Source organism: Arachis ipaensis, chromosome B1, assembly GCF_059453495.1.
Source record: "Arachis ipaensis isolate K30076 ecotype BB chromosome B1, ASM5945349v1, whole genome shotgun sequence".
NCBI classification, from domain to species: domain Eukaryota; kingdom Viridiplantae; phylum Streptophyta; class Magnoliopsida; order Fabales; family Fabaceae; genus Arachis; species Arachis ipaensis.
In genome coordinates, this window is record NC_142436.1 from 86,880,540 (window position 1) to 86,901,168 (window position 20,629).

The 20,629-nt window shown below is 36.3% G+C and overlaps 1 protein-coding gene across 1 annotated transcript; it reads left to right on the forward strand.

Moving 5' to 3' along the window:
- Positions 1–8,926: 8,926 nt before the first annotated feature.
- LOC107618327 (AMP deaminase-like) lies at positions 8,927–11,884 on the forward strand. Its single transcript, XM_088501552.1, has 4 exons — positions 8,927–8,969; positions 10,022–10,083; positions 11,192–11,330; positions 11,865–11,884. Exons 1-4 carry the CDS (start codon positions 8,927–8,929, stop codon positions 11,882–11,884), a joined length of 264 nt encoding a protein of 87 aa, XP_088357678.1.
- Positions 11,885–20,629: the final 8,745 nt, after the last annotated feature.

Genomic DNA, 20,629 nt, shown 5'->3' on the forward strand with positions numbered 1-20,629 from the left:
TACAATCCAAAATGTATCAGAATTCAAGTTAAATAGAAAAATTGTCATTATGCCATGGTTAGAAAGTTAGAGGAAAGTGAAAAATCAGAAAAGAGATTTCAAAAGGTTAGTATGGTTAGAATTTCTAAAAGAAGTTAGTAAATTAAAATTAGTGAGTCAGTAAAATGCGGGTTAAAGTAAGTGGCATAAATAAAATAGTTCCATGTAACAAGGATTCACAATTATGACTAGAATTAACTCATAACCGAACAAGGAAAACAGGGTGATGTTGATTCTAATAGATATAAAAAAAAGCAAGAACTCGAATCAGAATATCACAAATGCAGTTTATAAACCAGGAAATCAAAGAGGATAAGAAAGTCTGCCATAGCATTCATGAAACAGTTTGGGTAAGGCAGAGGACAACAGAGTTCAGATCGCCAAACCAAAACATGAATGAAAACAATTCACAAAAAATTTGGGCAGCATTCCGGCTAAAACTGGATTGTCCCGGAAAATAAACAGCAATCAAAGCAGTTCATATGAATTAAAATTGAAGCTTGCAATTTACATATAATAAATATAAACATGAAAAACAGAATAAAGAGCAGCATGAATTAAGAAATTACAGCATATGAACTAATATCATAGCAGCAGCAAGATTGCAAAAACATAGAGCAATAAACAAGAACGGTGCAATTAAACAGACCTAAATCCACTAACCACAGCCTAAGCTACCTAACAACCTAAAAATCCACTACAGCAGACATATCTATCTATCCTAATTATGAACAGAAACAGAAAAAAATTGTAAAATAACTGCGAAGGACAGAAAGGCGGCGTTCATCGGAACCTGGTAGGCGTGAGGAGTAGAACGGGGTAAGAAAGCGGCTGGGTGGTGGCTGCGACGGCGTCCGGCGCGGTGGCGGGCACGGCGGCGCGGTGGCTGCTTGCGTGGCAGTTCGGTCAGGGGAAAGGGAGGGGTAATGGGTGAAATAGGGGAGGGGGTTGGATAGGGGAGAGGGGGTGGCGCGGCTGGGATGGCCGGCGGTGGTGGGTGGTGGTTCGCGGAGGGCAGTGGCGGGAAGGGGGGGAAGAGAGGAAGAAAGAAGAAGGAAGAAGAGGAGGGAGGAAGGGGGGTAGGTGGCGGCGGCGTCTGGGCGGCAGCAGCCTCTGGATGGTGGTCGGGGCGGCAGCTGGGTGGTGGTGGTTGAGGGTTGGGGAAGAAGAGAGGGAGAAGAGGAATTGGGGGGGCTGCGCGAATGTAGGGTTTCGCGTGACAGGGGGTGTTATATTTTTGAATCCACGCGGCCGCATGGGGCACGCGGTCGTGTGGTTAGGGTGAAAATGGGAGTGACGCGATCACGTGGGGCGCGCGATCGCATGAGAGGGGTGGAAGAGGGGATGACGCGATCGCTTGGGTCGCGCGATCGCGTCGCTGGAAATTGTGCTAAACGCACGACTCCAGCACCGTTTCAGCGCAACTCTCTGTCTCCTTCGAGGGTGTTGTGGAATCCATGCGACGCGATCGCGTCGCTCACGCGGTCGCGTGGGATTGGTATTGCGCAAGTGAGGCGATCGCATGGGGTATGCGATCGCGTGGGCCAATTTGTGCAAAACGCACAAGGGCCGCACGATTCCAGCCTAACTTTCTGGACGTTGGATATTTACGCCGATCTCCAGGTCACGCGGCCGCGTGGATGACGCGGTCGCGTGGGAAGTGTAGTTCGCCAATTGACGCGATCGCATGGGTGATGCGGTCGCGTCGCGCATCCCATTTTTTTTTTTTGTATGATAAATGCAGAATGCAATGATTAACATGAATGCAATGCATGATTCCAGGTTCAATGAAGTAAAATGAAAAGGAAATAAAAATGAAAGCAATTAACAAGAAATAAATTGAAAAAGAAGCGACCATACCATGGTGGGTTGTCTCCCACCTAGCACTTTTAGTTAAAGTCCTTAAGTTGGACATTGGAGGAGCTTCCTGCTATGGCGGCTTATGTTTAAATTCGTCCAAAAATCTCCACCAATGCTTGGAATGCCAATAGCCTCCGGGGTCCCAAACTAGGCATGTGAAGCTTCTGATCAGCTTCACGCAGATTTTCAGGCTCTCGGGATGACGAATGTCAGAACAGAATCCATGATCCCAAGCTTTATTTTTAAATCCGCCTCCGTCTTGATCTACATGTTTCCATCTGGGCGATTTAAAAAGTAGAATCTCACCATGGTGACCAAACATTCTCCGTGATCCATGCAATTGAGCATGATACCAATCCGTGTACTTCGAGGTGAAGCGTGGAACCTTATTGAACCTTGCGCACCAACTCTGAGTACGAGCCATTTCCCTCTTACTCTTAAAGCCGCAAAGAGCTCTAAGCTGGCCATCTGTTTCAAGCAAACCATATTCAAGTGAATAAGTAAAGTTATAGGTTAAGGATTGTACCCACTTGAAGCTTGTATTAGGTGGTAATGGCCTTGGGATAGGTGTTTTCGGTGGTTCTTTAAGTTCTACTCCCTTCTGCTCTTCTGTGAATTCCTCCACTTCCTTGCAAGGCTCTACAATTGTATCTGTGTCCTGGTCAAAGTCTTCTATGTCTTCCTCATCACTTGAGTCATAGATTGGAGGTTGAGAGAAATCTACCTCCGCATCGTCTTCATATTCACTTGGGGAAGATTCTTCGATCTCAAAGAATTCACTTGCGGATGCAAGTTCATTACTAAGAAAGCCAAACTTGTGGCTATCATCATCAAGGGAATTTATGTCCTGGGTTATTCCGTCTGATTCTTCATAAATGACTTGCCTTGGGGGTTGTGTACTATCCTCCTTGGCATCAACTGTAATGTCCTTGACGGAGTTCTCCTCAGTTCTGGATTCCCATGGAGGTTCAGCATTTCCTAGATCTTCAACCAACTCTTCTTCTTGTACAATGACAGCTTCTTCTACTTGTTCTAGTACAAATTCATTCTCTGTCTTGTCCACTGGAGTTTCTGGTATCTCCTTCATGCTACGCTCTTTGTTAGACTGTTCACATGGGGCCGTGGTTGATCCTTGTGTATTTGAGCGCCTAGAAACCCATTGAATTATTGTTTGCTCCAGTTGTCGAATGGTTGTTTGAAGTTTATTTACTGTTTCCTTTAGGCGAACCTCTGCTTCTCGGGTTGCCGGACTTGGACATGATACATAGGAAAGTGGCGATGATTGGGAGTGATTGGATTAGTACTGGGGTAAGGAAGGATCATATGGTGGCGAATGGTGAAGAGAAGCTTGTGAGTATGGTGGTTCGGGGTTATGTTGAAAGGATGGTTTATATGCACGGTAGAATGGTCTTTGTCCAGGATATCTCGGAGGGTGTTGCTGCCTAAAGGGTTGATTAGATCCTCTTGGCTCCATCCATCCTTGATTGGTCTGACCTTGATGCATATTCCTACTGTAACTTCTATTTCCTTCAACAAAGTTAGAACCAAACTCAAAGTGAGAGGGGTGAGAATTCATGGTAGCAAATAAAGATAAAAAGGAAAAACAAAAATAAATAAACAAGCAAAAGAAAAATATTTACAATAACCAATAATAAGGCACACGTTAGCAGTTCCCCGGCAACGGCGCCATTTTTGACGTTGGGATTTTTGCCAGTAAAGAAGTTCATAAAAACAGTCACGTTGAAGATATAGTCTCTAAACCGACAGAAATCCCTTTGTACAAACGTTTTGGGTGTCACAAGTAACAAACCCCTTTAAAAATTGTTAACCGGGTATTCAAACCTAGGGTCGTCTTCTCAAGGAACTGCAAGGAAGTATGTTCTTATTATTGGCTATAAAGGTTGTAATCGGGGTTTAGAAGGTGAGAAGCAAGTGACTTAAATGACCAGTAAAGTAGATGGCAATTAAATTAAATAAATACTGTAAAGCAAACTTCTGGCAAGGTAAAAGAAATTGGAAGTCCAACTTAACTATCTCTCTCAACAATAATGAAAGTTGAATCTAAATTCCACTTAGTTAACCTTTACCAAAGCAAAGGAAAGTCAAGGGACTAATTAGTTTGACCTTTGAATCCTATTTATTTTCAAAGAAAAAGTTGGGATTATTGAAGTTCAGTTCAATTAGCAAGATAACGATTATCAATTATGCTGAGTTTAATAATGTTGAGTTACTGATTTCTTAACCAAGACCAAAAAGGGAAAAAGTAAAACTGTTGGAATAAAAATGTCCTTAGATGGAAAGCAATAGTAACACAAATTAAAGAGAAAGCAATCAATAACTGAAATACCTCAAATAATCATTAATTCAAATCATAACATGGAAAGGGTTCATAAGTCAAGTTAGCAACATTTATAGATACGAATAAAAGCATTAAAGTAAAAGTAGCATAGAAACATAAATTAAAGCAAATATTAAACCTGGATCGAGAGTTACTCTTAAAAACTAAGAGAAGTCCTAAATCCTAATCCTAATCCTAAGAGAGAGAGGAGAGAACATCTCTCAAACTAAATCTAAATCATGGAAAGTAGTAAAAATGCGAGCTCTCCTTTGAATGGATGCATTCCCCCACTTTATAGCCTCTATTCTATGTGTTCTGCACTTGGATTTGGGCCAAAAAGGCTTCAGAATCTGCTTTGAGCGTATTCTGTAAATTCTGATACGTGGCCTCTGTCACGCGTCCGCGTGGGTCACGCGGTCGCGTCATCTAGAGTTTTTCTTGCCACGCGGTCGCGTCAATCATGCGGCCGCGTCGCTGCTTCTTTGCTTCGGGCACGCGATCGCGTCGTCCATGCGATCGCGTGGATACCAGTTTCTGCAAAACTCTGTTTCGCACTTTCCTTCCATTTTTGTACGTTTTCTTTTCCATCTTTTAAGTCATTCTGCCTTAGAAAATCTAAAACTACTCAACACACTAATCACGGCATCGAATGGAAGTAAAGGTAATTAAAATAATTAATTTTAAAGCTTAGGAAACATGTTTTTCACATACATCATATAATAAAGAAGGGAAAGTAAAACCATGCAATTAATATGAATAAGTGGGTGAAGGATTGAATAAATCACTCAAACTAAGCACAAAATAACTCATGAAATATGGGTTTATCAGTTAGTATTTAAAGGAAAAGATCACTTAGGTCTAGGATCTTCTTCTTTCTGCAGTTTTTAGAACTCTGTTTTCTCTGTAAGTCATGAGCAACTAAACCTCCTGGTTAAGGTTAGGAGCTCTGTTTATTTCTATGGATTAGAACTATTATTCTTCTATTTTAATTTATGTTTGATTCAATTCTAAGGATTGTTTTCATTCTTAATCTTATGAACTGGGTAGAACGAGAGTATGACCCTTTTCTACATGAGTTCTTGGGATTCTCGAGAGAGAGTTATCTCGCTTGAACAACATCTTGAAAACAAATTCCTCTTAAATTGCTAATTGTATGAACTAATATGGATATATAACATATAATCCTGTTAGTCTTGGGTAATTAGGGTTTTCGTGGCGCTAAACTAATTTTCTGAACTTCACCCTCTAATCAGAATCAAGTGACCACGAGAGTGGCAGTTGATGAACGTTAGAGGAGGCTAAATCACTAAGAAATTAGGGTTTAGACATTTAAAGTTTGCCATAGAATGAATCATTCATTGTTAAAATAGTTGGTAAGAAACTTTAATCCGGAAAGGTAAACATCTCCGAAACCTTAACTGTTTTCTCATACTATTTTTACATCAATTCTTATTTGCTTTCTTTAATTTCTTATTTATTGTTCTATGCGATTTCAACTCACCAAACCCCTTTGTGATTCGCCTGACTAGATCCAACTTGACAACCATTGCTCTCTCAGTCCGACAATCCTCGTGGGATTGACCCTCACTCACCTGAGGTATTACTTGGATAACCCGGTGCACTTGCCGGTTAAGGAAGAATACCACTCAAGGAAGAATTCCCGGATGAACAACTCCTAGCCATTAGAGTTATGCCATGATTTGCTGACATGGCTAACTACAAGGCTGGGAGAATCATTCCCAAGGAATATAATCGACATCAAAGGAGGAAACTGATCCATGACTCCCGATTTTTCTTATGAGATGACCCATACCTCCTCAAAAGATGTTTTGACAACATCATTTGGAGGTGCATTCCTAAAGAAGAAATATGAGGTGCACTATGGCATTGCCATGGCTCGTATTACGGTGGTCATTTTAGTAGAGAAAGAACAGCAGTCAAGATGCTCCAAAGTGGCCCCTATTGGCCTACTTTTTTCAAACATCACCCGAGCTTTTTTTTTTTCAAAAATGTGAGAAATGTCAAAAATCTAGAAATATATCCTGGAGACATGAGATGCCACAAAACTTTATACTTAAAGTGGAGCTATTTAATGTATGGAAAATTGATTTCATGGGGCCTTTCTCATCTTCAAACTCAAACCTCTTCATTCTAGCAACAATCGACTATGTGTCTAAATGGTTGGAAGTCATGACATCACCCACTAATGATGCTAAGGTTGTGATTGGATTTTTTAAGAAGGCTATATTCAATAGATTTGGGATTCCAAGAACACTAATAAGTGATGGAGGAACCCACTTTTGCAACAAACAACTCGAAGCTCTTCTTCAAAAATACGGAGTCAGAGATGAAATGGCAACTCCATATCATCAGCAAACTAGTGGACAAGTAGAGGTATCCAACCGAGAGCTGAAAAAATTTTGGAGAAGATGTTCAATGCCTCTCAGAAAGACTGGTCTTGAAAAATTGGTGATGCTTTTTGGGCTTATAGAGCAGCTTTCAAGACACCAATTGGCATGTCATCTTATCAATTGGTTTATGTCAATGTGTGCCATCTATTAGTTGAATTGGAACATAGAACATTTTGGGTCATTAAGTTCTTAAATTTTGATGACAAGACAGTGGATGAGAGGAGACTCCTCCAACTCAACGAGCTTAATGAATTTTAAAATCAAGCCTATAATAATGCTCAGCTATATAAAGAAAGTACAAAAAGGTGGCATGATAAGAAAATCCTCTCAAAAGAATTTGAAGTGGGTCAAAAAGTCTTGTTATTCAATTTACGATTGAAGCTATTTCCCGAAAAATTGAAAACAAGGTGGTCTGGTCCATTCATAGTAGTGAAAATATCCCCTTATGGGCAAGTCAAAGTAATGGAGGAAAGTATTGGGAAAAGGTTCGCAGTCAATAGACAAAGATTGAAGCCATATCTTGAGGAAGAAGTGGATCGACAAAAATCACTACAAGAAAAAAGGCCTATGGCCACGCTTTTTTTTTTGTCACACTTTAAAAGCGTGGCCAAAAGTGGTCAATGGCCATGCTTTTGTGACGGTGGCAATTGAATAGAGATTTGGCCACATTTTTTCTTGCCACGCTTTAAAAACGTGGCGAAAAGGGTCAATGGCCACGCTTTTGGAAGGGTAGCAGTTGATTGGAGATATGGCCAAAACTAGTCAATGGCCACGCTTTTGTGAGAGTGGCGATTGAATAGAGATTTGGCCACACTTTTTTTCTTGCCACGCTTCAAAAACGTGGCAAAAAGGGTCAACGGCCACGCTTTTGAAAGGGTAGCAATTGATTGGAGATACGACCACATTTTTTTGGCCACGCTTCAAAAGCGTGGCCATAGAGAAAAACAGGGACTCTTTTGGCACGCTTTAAAGCATGGCCAAAAGGTTTTTGAAAAATAAACCCTTAATTAATCCCCAAAGTAAGCTTCGATCAGGAAGAGCTCAGATCCCCTTTGAAACCCTTAATTAAAAACTCTTTGAAAAATAAAGCACTCTCTCACTCTTAGCTCTTACCAAGTTACCATCGTCACTCAACTCTCAACTCCATGGCAACCCTGGAAGAGCTCAGATCCCCGCCGTCACCAGCACCGTTCTCGCTGCGCCGTTAGCCTCTCCTCCGCCTCGTCTCCTCCTCGTCACTAGCATCGTCCTCGTTTACCTCGTCACTAGTGTCGTCCTCCTCACCGATCTCCTCTGTATCGTCCCCAGTGTGGTCTTCTCTGCTCTCCTTCCTTCTGGTTTCACCTTACTTTTGTCATTGCCTTCCTGCTCTGGCCATCTTCCTGCTCTGGCCACCATGCCCTAACCCTCACCATTGCGCTGGCCACCGTCTTCTTTGTCATCCCTCCACCGCGCCTCTGCCTCGCATCTACTACATCCCTCGTTCGTGTTTGCCTCGCCATTTCTGCTTTGCTCGATTTTCCCTACTGGTGCGTTCGTTTCTGCCATTCCCTGCCTCGCCGTTTTTGCTTCGCTCGATTCTCTGCTGAGAGGAATCTATTGATTGCCCCCAGGGTTTCTTTGAGGTTTGTACATGTTACTTTACTCTATTCAATTTCTCATTTACAATTGCTCGCGAATTGGGATGGATTACTGTTCATGTCGAATTTGATGCTTCGGATTAGGTTTGGAGTATTTAACTAATTTTAGGGTCACATTAAACTTGTACTGTGTACTAAGAAAAATAGGAAATAGACTTTTCATATTGAATAACTTTTTAGTATGCTAATTCAACATATGAATGGGATAGATAATACTGCTGCAATACTTGCGACATTCAGGATACTTAAAATGATCAACTGATTATCATCATTGCAAAAGTCAATACCAAATGCCTTTTATTACACCATTTTGATTATTAATATCCTGTGAATTATTTTTTAGAAAGATTATGACTGTGAATAATCTTAACTTGTCCAGGTTGTAATATTTAGAGATGGGACATATCTAACCTTAAAAGAAGTTTTTGAGAGTTTGGACTAGACTGGGTAAGATCTTATTCTCTAGTTTCTATTATTATCATAATTTATTACTGAAGTTGGTAGGATTAAGCTTCTGTAAGTTAATCTGATTTTTGAACATATGTTTTACAGATATGACCTCAATGTTGACCTTTTGGACGTTCACACAGACAACAGTACATTTCATCGTTCTTAAATAAAATCCTTGTGGTCAAAGTATGCTCAGGGAGATATTCCTAAAGCAGGATAATCTCATTCAAGGTAACTTCCTTTCAGAATTATACATTTATTTTAGTGTTTAGGGTTCAGTATTATACATTTTGAAGTCCTGTGTAATTCACTTATTTATTTACTTATAACTAGTCACAATGGCAGAAAACCTGTTGGCTTTTTGGAGTCTGCTTGTTACATTCTACTTCAAATAAGGATTTTAGGTAGCGTTTGTTTTGAGGTACTGAGACAGAGACTGAGAGACTGAGACTTAGTATCGTGTTTGTTAGTTCAGAGACTGGTACTAAAATTTCTGTCTCTGTCTCTAAAATTTCAGTATTTCAGTACCTCCAAAAAATAGGGACACAGGGGACTGAAATTTTTAAAGATGGAGACTGAAACTTTAATAACATTTTATACCTAAAATACTTTCATTTCAATTAACTAATTCCAATTTTACCCTTTGTGCAAATTAAATTAGAGTTTCATTCTTGTTTCAATTCCTGTCTCTCATTTTGCACCAAACATAATACTGAAATTTATTTCAATCCCCGTCTCTTAGTCTCTGTCTCTCAGTCTCAGTCTTTTCGGCTCTGTCTCTCCACCAAACGCTACCTTATATAACATGCTAAAATTCAATAAAGTTCATCTGACAATGTTGCTGTACAGAAAAGGACAAAAACCCTCATGTGCTGCGAAACATTGAAACTTGTTAGTAGCTGTCTAATTTCACCAAGCCATATCCATACAAAATTGGAAAAAAAAAGTTGGTTAGGTGCTAGTTGAATGAGTTTCAAGAATATATTTTCAAGCCTACTTGATCTATATTAATTTGCTTTATTTTGGTTGTTGAACTTATTATGTTGGTTTTATAAGAACCATATCTACTTGCAGTTTTAGATTGTTGTCAAAAGCAACTGCTACCTATGGATTAAGAATTAGTTCAAGAAGGAAATAAGAATGTCTTGCAAAGCAATAACATGGGGATATTGACAAAATGTTTCAGCATTCATGCTGGAGTTTATTATTATGATCTGTGTTGATTGATTCAGTTTTATCATCTTTACTTACAAGCGCCCAAACTATTGTCTTGCATTAAATAGGTTGTTTCCTTGGCGAGCTGACAAAGCAAGTGTTTTTTGATCTCGTTGCCAGTAAATATCAGGTGCTTTCCCATATCCTGTCATGTTACAACCTAAAACAACATATAAAATTCTAAAATTCAAGTAGAACACTTCATTTATTTATTTAATTTTGAATTAATTTAATTTAAACTCTTTTAGGTATTGGTTTCCTATGTGCTTTTCCTCAGGCATTAAAATCAACATGGACAAGTTTCTTACTATGCTATTTTGTATATAGTTTTTGTAAACTTGGCTTTGCTATAAGCATGTAGGTTTGTTTTTTTTCAATTCTTTCCATGAAAAGGCAGGTTACCAACTGAGCATAGTTGGTTTTTTTTTCCCTGCTTTTTCCCGATGTGTGTCCAGTGTCCTAATATTTTTTAAATACAACTTTGATTATTTTATATTAAGGAAAGGTCTACTTAAATTTATTTTTTTCTATTATTATTGGCCAATATGTTTAAATTAAGTCTTAGCATTTTTATTCATGACATTTTTCTTTTCAAATTATAATTCAAGCTCTTAATTTTTGTGAACTAGCAGCAGCTGGATGAAGCATCCTTTCTTATTCTTATTTATTTAAAAAATAGAATTTTGTATTTTTTAGTTTTATGATGATTTCCCATTTTCCCATGTAGCGGAATGAGTTTTTGTTGATATTTATTTTCCATTTCTTTATCATTGTTTTGTTAGGCTTATTCCATTTCCCTCCTAGATGCTTGTTAACGTATGTCTTTCCTTACCTAATTTATAGAATATCAATATATGGTAGGAAGCAAAGTGAATGGGACCAATTAGCTAGTTGGATAGTAAATAATGATCTGTACAGTGAGAATGTTGTTTGGTTAATTCAGGTATTTTCTAGTTTTTTTATTTGCTTAAATCACAGATCAGTTTTATTATCACAATTTATAACGAGGATTTGTTTTTAGTTTCACTTAGTTTTCATGCATTAATTCATACCGTCTGATTTGCTCATTTTCAATATCATAGCTTTCAGCTCCATATCATAATTTTTTTTCATGTTTTTTTACTGTTTTCTTATTTAGATTATGAGTTTGAGTAAAACATTTTCTGGCTTAATTTGCACACTGATTGTAATGTTATCATTTCTCTATTGATATATTTATTATAAAATCTATCTTGCAGCTTCCAAGGTTGTACAATGTGTACAAAGAAATGGGAATTGTTACCTCATTCCAGAACATGCTTAATAATATCTTTATTCCTCCTTTGAGGTTACTGTTGATCCTGATTCACATCTCAGCTTCATGTTTTCTTAAAGCAGGTTTGTTTCTCATCTACACTTTCAATTGACTTTTGGAGTAAACATCTATTGCACCATAGGTTCATAATACACTTAATCTAAGCACATTGCACCATCAATATCTCAACCAATCATGTTCATTTCTGAAGTTTGAAGATTATATTAAAAAGATAATGACACTTGATCATTATGAGTTAGAGATACAGCATTATAAATCATTTGGTTGCAAGAAACTCCTCATTCAAACATCATAGGACAAAGCTAAATACTTAAGGAGTAAATATTTGCACTGGATTTTTTTTCTAGAAGAATATAAATAAAAAATTCCATTAACCAGTCAATGCAAAAGCAGTTAGAACCGATTCCAGTCTAAAATTATTGCTTGTGTTAACGTGTAACTATTGATTAACATATCTACAAGTGTTTTAAAGTGGTGTTCCAGTTTTTTCTGGTTGATGAAGGAGTCATTGTTTTATTTGTTGCCACTCACCGATTATGTACTTTTTTATTATGCCTTTTGTTTTTTATGAAGAAGATTTGGATTTGGTTCTGCAGGCTGCAGAGGCTTGGATTGATGTTGAAAGAGTTCATACAATTGCATTAGGAGCCAAGAAGAACTAGTGTCATGATGATCTATCTTTTTTTTTCCGGTTTTAAATCATGTTGTAAGTTTGCTTCATTTTCATCTTCAATTGTATTCCTTTTAGAGAAGTGTAATATTTCAATTTGCATCATCTAATCTTTGGGAGCATTGTGCCTTTGTATATGATGGCGGTGTGCTTCCATCAGGTCGAGCAGGTTCAACAATTGTGGACCTCACTACACCACACAAAGACAAGATACTGAGACCTGGAAGAAACTTGCAAAAGAAACTCTGCATTCAACAGGATCCAGTTGCTGCATCATGCTCTAGGTGTAGAGAATTGTGGTGTTCTTCTCTTCAATAAATCTGAGATACTGGGTTATGGTGATTGTGGGGCTGCTGTGGTTGTCTAATTTTAAGGTATTGAATAAGAAGGACAAGTTCTATGAGCATGTATGCTAATAGCACTATTGCCTTAGTGTACAGTTGATACAACACTTCTGATATTCCTGTCATGCTTCTGCTTTCTTTGTTTGTTTACGTTTCTGTTAATGCTTTCTCTTTTTTTCTCTGAAATTGCAATCAATGGAGTTCAGTTCAGTATAATAGTACTTAGCAATAACTTCTTATACTACTCTCTGCACCTTCTAAATTTTAATTCTATGGACCTTTTTTTATTTTTTCTTATGGATGTATCTATAAATATGGAGTACAAAGTAGTGAAGAAAATAGTTCTATTGCAGGTTGCAATGAAGCTTCTTTCAGATAGGGAAAAATTCATGCAAGTGCTTTGTTGCGGAGGGGAATTTGGACCTTAAATGAAAATTTTTGCACCGATTTCTCGTCGGTGCTTGAGGAGAATCATAAATTCCTGGTGCAAATTTTAATTACGTAATTACTATACTAATTGTATATTGTAATAATCCAGAAGTTTGTCTTAAGCTGACCAAGTTTATTTTTATTTCTATTAGCATAATGCTTATGAATTTTTATAGTAGAATGTGAAGTGGTTTAATTTAGAATTGTTAATACATGCATAAATTAGATTATTTCTTATAATATTTTTATATATATCGTTTTTGTTGGTTCAATTTGTTCTTGATATTTTGCTGCAGGCTAGTATTGGAATGGATAACTTGAACACTTAATGCACAAAGTGGAGCAGTTTTAGGTTGATTCTGATCTTTTACTAAGTATTTAGGTTGATGATCATATCTATTAGTGTAATTTGATATATTATGAGCAGTTCTAACTTGTATTGTTTCTGTATTTTTCTTCAGATTTTAGTTTTGGAATTTGAACTCGAGATTTATTTTGTATTTGAGAATTAGTTTTTTAATGTATAAAACAATTATAGTAAATTATATATGTCACTAACTATTGTTTTATTTGTCTTGTAATAAAAATTTCATACTATATTTGTAGGTTTGGTAATAAAAAAGGATTGAAAATTTATATTGTGTAGTAATGAAGATTAAGGAAAAGAATTTTTTTTAATTTAACAAGGCTTTTGCCACGCTTTTAAAGCGTGGCTCTATATCTTGCTATGGCCACGCTTTAAAAATGTGGCCGTATCTCTCCCTATCGCCACGCTTCAAAAGCGTGGCCGTATCTCTCCCTATCGCCACGCTTCAAAAGTGTGGCCGTATCTCTACCTATTGCCACGCTTCAAAAGCGTGGCCGTATCTCTATCTATTGCCACGCTTTTAAAGCGTGGCCCTATCTCCCACATACGGCCACGCTTGAACGGGTGGCCAGTTGTAAAAAGCGTGGCAAAAGAAAAAGCGTGGCTATAGGTCACCAAAAGCGTGGCGATAGAGCAACCGCCACCCTTAAAGACGCCACCCTTTCAAAAGCGTGGCGGTAGCTCAAAAAGTGTGGCGAAAAGCTATCGCCACGCTTTTTTCAGCTTTTCGCCACACTTTAAAAGCGTGGCAATAGACGTGTTTTCTTGTAGTGAATCAACCAAACTCCTATCTTAAAGAAGCTTCAATTGTCAAGCTAGTGATGTTAAAAGAGCGTTTGTTGGGAGAAGTGGATCGGCAAAAATCAACCTAACACATCAGTACCCTCTCTTTATTCCTCTATTTTATTCTTAGATTTATTTTTGAGTCAACCATAAAAATCTATAAAAAAAAATAGAGAGATGTAACTCCCAAGAGAGTAGGCACCCAGCTCCAAGAAGGAGAGCCTAGCGCCCAGATAGAAGCACTCCCAAGAGGGAGGTAGGTGCCCAATGCCACCTTGGAAAGCCTGGCTCCATCGTGTCTTCAAAGTGGCCTGCACCTAGTCCCCTCATTTGGAAGTTCAACGTCCATACAACTGGCACCAAGGGTGCATTGTTGAGCAATTCTCCTCCACTTATGTCAAATCTTCAAGTATCTTTATAGAATTTAAATTTCAAAAATTGGTTTTCAAAATCTTGCATACATAATTCCTTATGTTTTCAAAACCACCATACTTAAACTTTTTGTTTACCATAAACTATTTGCACACATGCATAACTTCTCATTCAAGCTTAAACCTCTGACAAAACTCTAAGTTTCGTGTTAGTTGGTTAGCAAGGACCCCGAATGGGGCTGCTAAAGTCGAAGAATGAAGAAGATGATGAATGACAATTCGTTGGTAAAGTAAGTCCATATGGTGGTTAGTTTGTTTTCTTTCCATCTTTTTCTTTTCTTTTATCTTTTATTTTCCCTTCCTTGTTTATTTCGTTTCTTTTGTTTTCTTTCTCTATTTTTTTTTCTTGCATTATGTCTTGTATCCTTGTTTTCTTGTTTTTCTTTTCTTGCTTGCTACTTTGTGACTGTCCTTAGGCACTCTAGTGATAGGAGTGACCCTTAATAAAAAGAGTTGAATAAATAAACAAAGAAAGCTATATTGAAATGTGGTGATCAAGTAGTGAGCATGATTATATTCTATGAATTTAAAAATATTCAAATGATCTTGAAAGAGAGGAAAAGAAATCTCAAAGAAAACAAAGATTCTAGAGACATATTACGAGATTCTGGACATCCAAAATCCTTGAAACAAAAAGAAATTAAAGAAAGAGGGAGAAAGAAAGAAACGAACAAAGAAAGAAAGAAGTATGGAAAAATTATGAATATTCAAAAGTAATGTGGCTCTGAACACCAATAACTAGATCTCAGTTATGTGCATGTGATGTTTATGTTTCAAGGAGAGACTTGGGCAATTAGATCCAAGGGGTGCTTTATCACCCGATAAGTTGGACCAACTGGTTTAGGATTATCAATTAAAAGCCCACTTTAAAGAGTTGCCTTGAAACAAACCATTTAGAGTCCAAAGAGGCTCTGAGCATTGATGACTGGATGAACAAAATTCCTAGCTATGTGCTTATGGTGTGATTGTGTTAAGAAGAGGTTTGGGTAATTAGATCCAAGGGGAAGCTTTCATGGTAACTTGGCCCAACTAACCCGGGATTATTGATTGAAAATCCGCTAAGAGCTACCTTATGACAAAACACTTAGAGTTAAGAAATTTCAAAAAAAAAAATCTCTCAGTTAAAACGTTAAGCAAAGTGTTTCAAGGATTAGATAAGTCTAAAAGAATTCTCATGATACAATCTGGAATTTAGTTTTTAAAAATATTCTTAATTCCTAAATATTTAAGACTTATTAGGATAAGAGAAATTCACTTATATTAAAAGCCCCACTTTTGATTTGAGCTTTAAATTTCAAAAGATCTTCAATTTTTTTTCATTAAAGCTAAACTCTATTTATCTTTCTTTTACTTGAGGACAAGTAAAATTTTAAATTTGGTGTTGTGATGACATGTCATCTTAGTCACTTTTTAAGCATCTTTTTCATTTGGTTTCTTAGTTTTTGAATCAAATCTTTATGTTTTTAATGATGTTTTGATAACTAATTACATATTTGGAGTTGTGTTAGAAATAATTGTGTTTTTCGGCCAAAATCAAGCAAATTAGGATGAAAATTAACACAAAAATAAGCTTGAAGGTGCAAGGCCAAAGTGGTGCCTAACTCTATGCAATGGAGCCCAACTCCAAGCAATGGAGCCCAACTCCATGCAATGGAGCCTAGCTCTTTCGTGCATCAAAGTGAAGAAAAAAAGGGGCCAAGCCCGGCTCCATAAAGTGGAGCCCAACTCCACTTCAATTTCACATAGTGGAGCCCAACTCCAAGAGATGGAGCCCGGCTCTTATATGTATCTCTCTTGTTCTCAAGATTTCAAGAATTTCTTCAAGCCCAACTCCATAATTCCAAGCTTGGCTCCAAGTGCATTTTGCACTCCTAGGATTTCAAGAGACACTCCAAGCTCGACTCCACCATCCCAAGCCCAACTCCAATGCATAACCAACTTCCAGGAAGTTTCAATTTAATTCAAGATTCAAGATTTAAAAGATTAGTTAGCAACAAATATCTTCTAGAAAGATAAAGATTTGGTTGTTAGGATTAGATTAGATTAGATTTGAAATTGAATAAGTTATATTTCTCTTTAAAAGACAACATTAGATTAGTTTTTGAATTTTAATTCTAGTTAGGACTTAAATAATAAATAAGTGAACAAGGTTCACAAGAGATGATGGAATCATACGGATCACTCTCTTCATAGTTTAATTATTTTCTTTTCTACCATGAGCAACTAAATTTCTATTATTAAAGGGATCTGTTTTATTTTTATGGATTAATAATGCAAGTGCTTTCTTTATTTTTATTCATGCTTCTTTTCTCTTTTAAGATTGAGTTTCGTTCTTCATTAATAATTATTAGAAGTATTGAGAGATATTCTAATATGTCTTAGATTTCTTTATTACTTTTGAGAAATTGAATATTGAAATTAGCTTAAAACTCTTCTCATAATCTTCACTGATTTTAGAACTAGTTCTTAAATATGTGACATTTAATTCATGTAGGGATAGTCTTTGAAAATTATGTGGCTTAAAATCGAAACCGACCTCTTCTCTTGATTAATTGATCAAGACATTGCCGACAAATTAAGTTTAGAGAAATTGGATTGCCAAGACATTAGAATTTAATTATAAATGATTTTCTATAAAAAGATTTTTCCATGAATCAAAGTTTTGAAAACACAATTGTTATTATTCCTAAAGGATTTAGCATCCCTAAAGCCTTTAACATTCCCTATCTTGATTTTTCTCAAATTCTTTAAGCTTTCTTTCATCCCACCACTTTTTCCTTCACTATTCTTATTCCAAGCCATGAACCAATTCCTCTTTCCAAGGTGTGATTGATATAATTAGAGATGTAATTAGACGTCGCTTGCGTTAGTCCATTAATCCTCGTGAAAATGATATCCACTCACTGTGATATTATTTGATAAGATTTGGTGTACTTGCCAAAGAAGGATGCACATGAGGCCTCTGTTGGAGGCAGTCAAGAGAGAAAGTCCACAAAATTAAAGAAGCAATATAGCAAGTTCACTTGTGAAAAAAGTGGCAATTTTGGTCACACTACAAGGGAATGCGAAGTTGTAAAAAAGCTAAGGACAGAGGAGGCAGTAGTAGCTACAGAACAAGCTGATGATGAAGATGGTGAAGAAGTTCCACAAATTGGTCAAGTTGATGATTAAGTTGGTGATGAAGCTGATGCCTAACAAGGTACTGTTGTGGAAGGTGTTGCTGCTGCTCAAGGTACTACTGTTCAAGGTGCTGTTGCTCAAGATGCTGCTAAGATAATTTATGTTACTAAAATTATTTAGAAGTCACAATTTGAACAATTTTATTGAGTATTATGATCAGTTATTACTATTAATGTTGTAAATCTTAGCATTGTGGTTGACTCTAATTGTTATAATTGACAGTTGTCCAAGCAAAAGATAAATAGGCAAAACAAACTTTCAATTGTCAGGCCATCTGTTGATGCTATCAGTTCTCTAAAGTCAAATGTTAGTGCTGTTAATGTTGTTTCAAGAGAGACAATGAAAGGAGTAAGTGTGGTAATATCTGAAAAAATGGAAGCTTTGTTGAAGTTTGTTCCAACATCTGGATTTAAGGTACCAAGAAAGAAAACCTGATGATGTCATGAAAACTTTAGTTGGTACTTTATGATAGTTAGAACAATTTAGTGTTGTTGCTTTAGTTGTTACTTTTGATTTGCTTTGTGATGGATTTAGTCTGAACTTGTATTTTGTTAGTATTTGTTTTCATCGTGATATGGCCCTAACTATAAACTTTTGGCATAATTTATATTTTATATTTTACACTATGATGTTGCATAATTGACATTATTTTGTGCTTTTGTTAAGACAACACCATTGTCATGGTCATTATAATTATAATGATATATTACGAGTTGTTCTATTTAAAGGTGTGTATTTGTTAGCTTTATTTTGTCATTAGAGTATCCTTCATCCAGGTTAATGAGATACAAAGTTGAAGAAAACTTAACTTCATTTATAATCATAAATTATTACATAATGATCATGAACACACTCACACTCTAGTTATTTCTTAACTAAAAACCAAAATAACCAAACACCAAAACTAAACCCAATAATTATTACAACACATAATAGTAGCAACGGTATCTTTAATGTGCTAAAACTACTCTCTAAAGATTCTATTCTCCAATTGAGCTCATTGAAAATTTCTTGTGCAACTTGAACCACACCTTATTCTTCATATCCATCATTTCAACGAAAAAAATTACAGTGAACTCCAAACTACAATAATGCAAAAAGAAACATTAAATTAACAATCACTAAATCATCCCTTTAAACCGTATCAATTTAACAATTATATCAAATAGAGAGTTTTACCTCATAGTTGGGACACTCATGAAAAGGTCTTCCTAGATTCTCTGGCGTCATTGAATACTTAATCACCCTACGCAACCCACAATTACATAATACAACATTTTTGCCCTTGGTTCGAATTTTCCTGTTGCTATAATTTCTACCACTAGAGTTGTTCTTGTTTGAACTTCCTTGACTTCTATCACCGACGTCCATCGTACCTCATAAAAAAGAACGATTTTTCATAGTTTCACAAGATAAACAACAACAACAAGGAAGAGTGGAGACGAATAATAAAAATGAACAATAGCAATAACAAGAAAAGAAGTGGAGACGAAGAATAAAATGAACATTTGGAGTTAGAATTTTATAAGTGTAAATAGATTAATTTGAGTGTTTTAATCAAATTTAGAACACCAATTTAAATTGAACTCATTATGTATTTATATCAGTATATAGTTAAGTGTCAATTTGACACTTAATTTTATACCTCAGTACCATTAAAATGGTTAGTTATTTTTGAACTAACGAAAATTCACAATTCTAAAGAATAAAAAATTTATTTGATTATTTAAAAAAAAAACTAATCTAATAAAAATTAAAAATTTTAAAAATCATTTTGGATATTACCTCACTAAATTTGGAGAAGGACGATGAACCTGTATATGTATGGTCCCCACAAAAGACAATACACAAGTTATAATAATCACCACCATTTAACTTTGAAAGAACTTTACCTGCACCTTTTAATGCTAACATTCTGGGCCACCGGCTGTATTGGATAAAGTGTACTCCAAATATGGGAAAAGAAAAGTGAGAAAAAAATTAAAAATTATTTAACCAATCAGAGAGAGTTCCCCATCCCCTATGGACCTGGAAATTTCGCACTCGAGACTCGCATGTTGCTGACACGTGACAAGTTAGGAACCCATCTAATAACACCTCATCTGTTGGCAGTTGGCACTACTTTATTGGTCACTCCCTCATTCTTTCTGTACGAAAAATTACTTGTCTCAACTCTTGTACGGACCAAAATAATTTTTTTCTCAAAATTTTTTTTTTCTAAAATAAATAGTCCGAAATATAAAGCTATATATTCTTTAATTATTTTATTATTTATTATTTATTCTTCTAAAAAACATTTTATTTATTTAATCCCGTACGGACGAATCTCTCTAGTCTCCATAAACACACTTTGCATTTTCTATTGAATTTTGCACTGACTTTTGTTAACTATTTGTCTGGAAATAACTGACAACCGACAGGGCTGTTTGCTGTTCACCACTAACAGCGTTGGCCCTGTCCGGGCAACAGCCACCGGAAGCATAGGTTTTCGGTTCCCAAGGATACGTGTCATCATCACAACACAGTATCCACCTTAACACTCGATTAGATTTGACTCTTGGTGACCCAAAAGGGATAACATAAGAAAGAGAAGAAAGATAAAATGTAATAATATTAATTACCGACTTACATTTTTTAAATTTTGCCCCCTTTATTACCACTTCTATCGTCAACACCTATAGCCAATGAATTATTGTGGCTTCACGTGCGAGGGAGAATTTATTCCATGTTTATCTGATTTTCTTAATTTGGGAAAGAGGCTACTTATTTTTATCTTAGGGGTTTGCCCAAAAAAGAAAAAAGATGATTCGGTTCTTTACTTCTTTCAGTCACTCTTGCCATTAGCTTTCTCTAAATATATTTATTTTATTTTATTTATTTTCTAACACAGATACTTTGATACTTGTTCCATTATCATCTAAGGGTGTCCATGGATCAGATCGTATCCGCAGATCCGCGGTAAATATTGGCATCCGATCCAAAAATTGCGGATACGATCCAATCCGCAAATTGATCGGATCGGACCCGATCCGCGGATCCACACTATAATAATTAAAAAATAAATAAATATATATTTTTTGTATTGTATTTACTTGTTTGTATGTTTTAGTTAATAATTATTATTCATATATTGTATTATTTTATTTTTACTATTTAG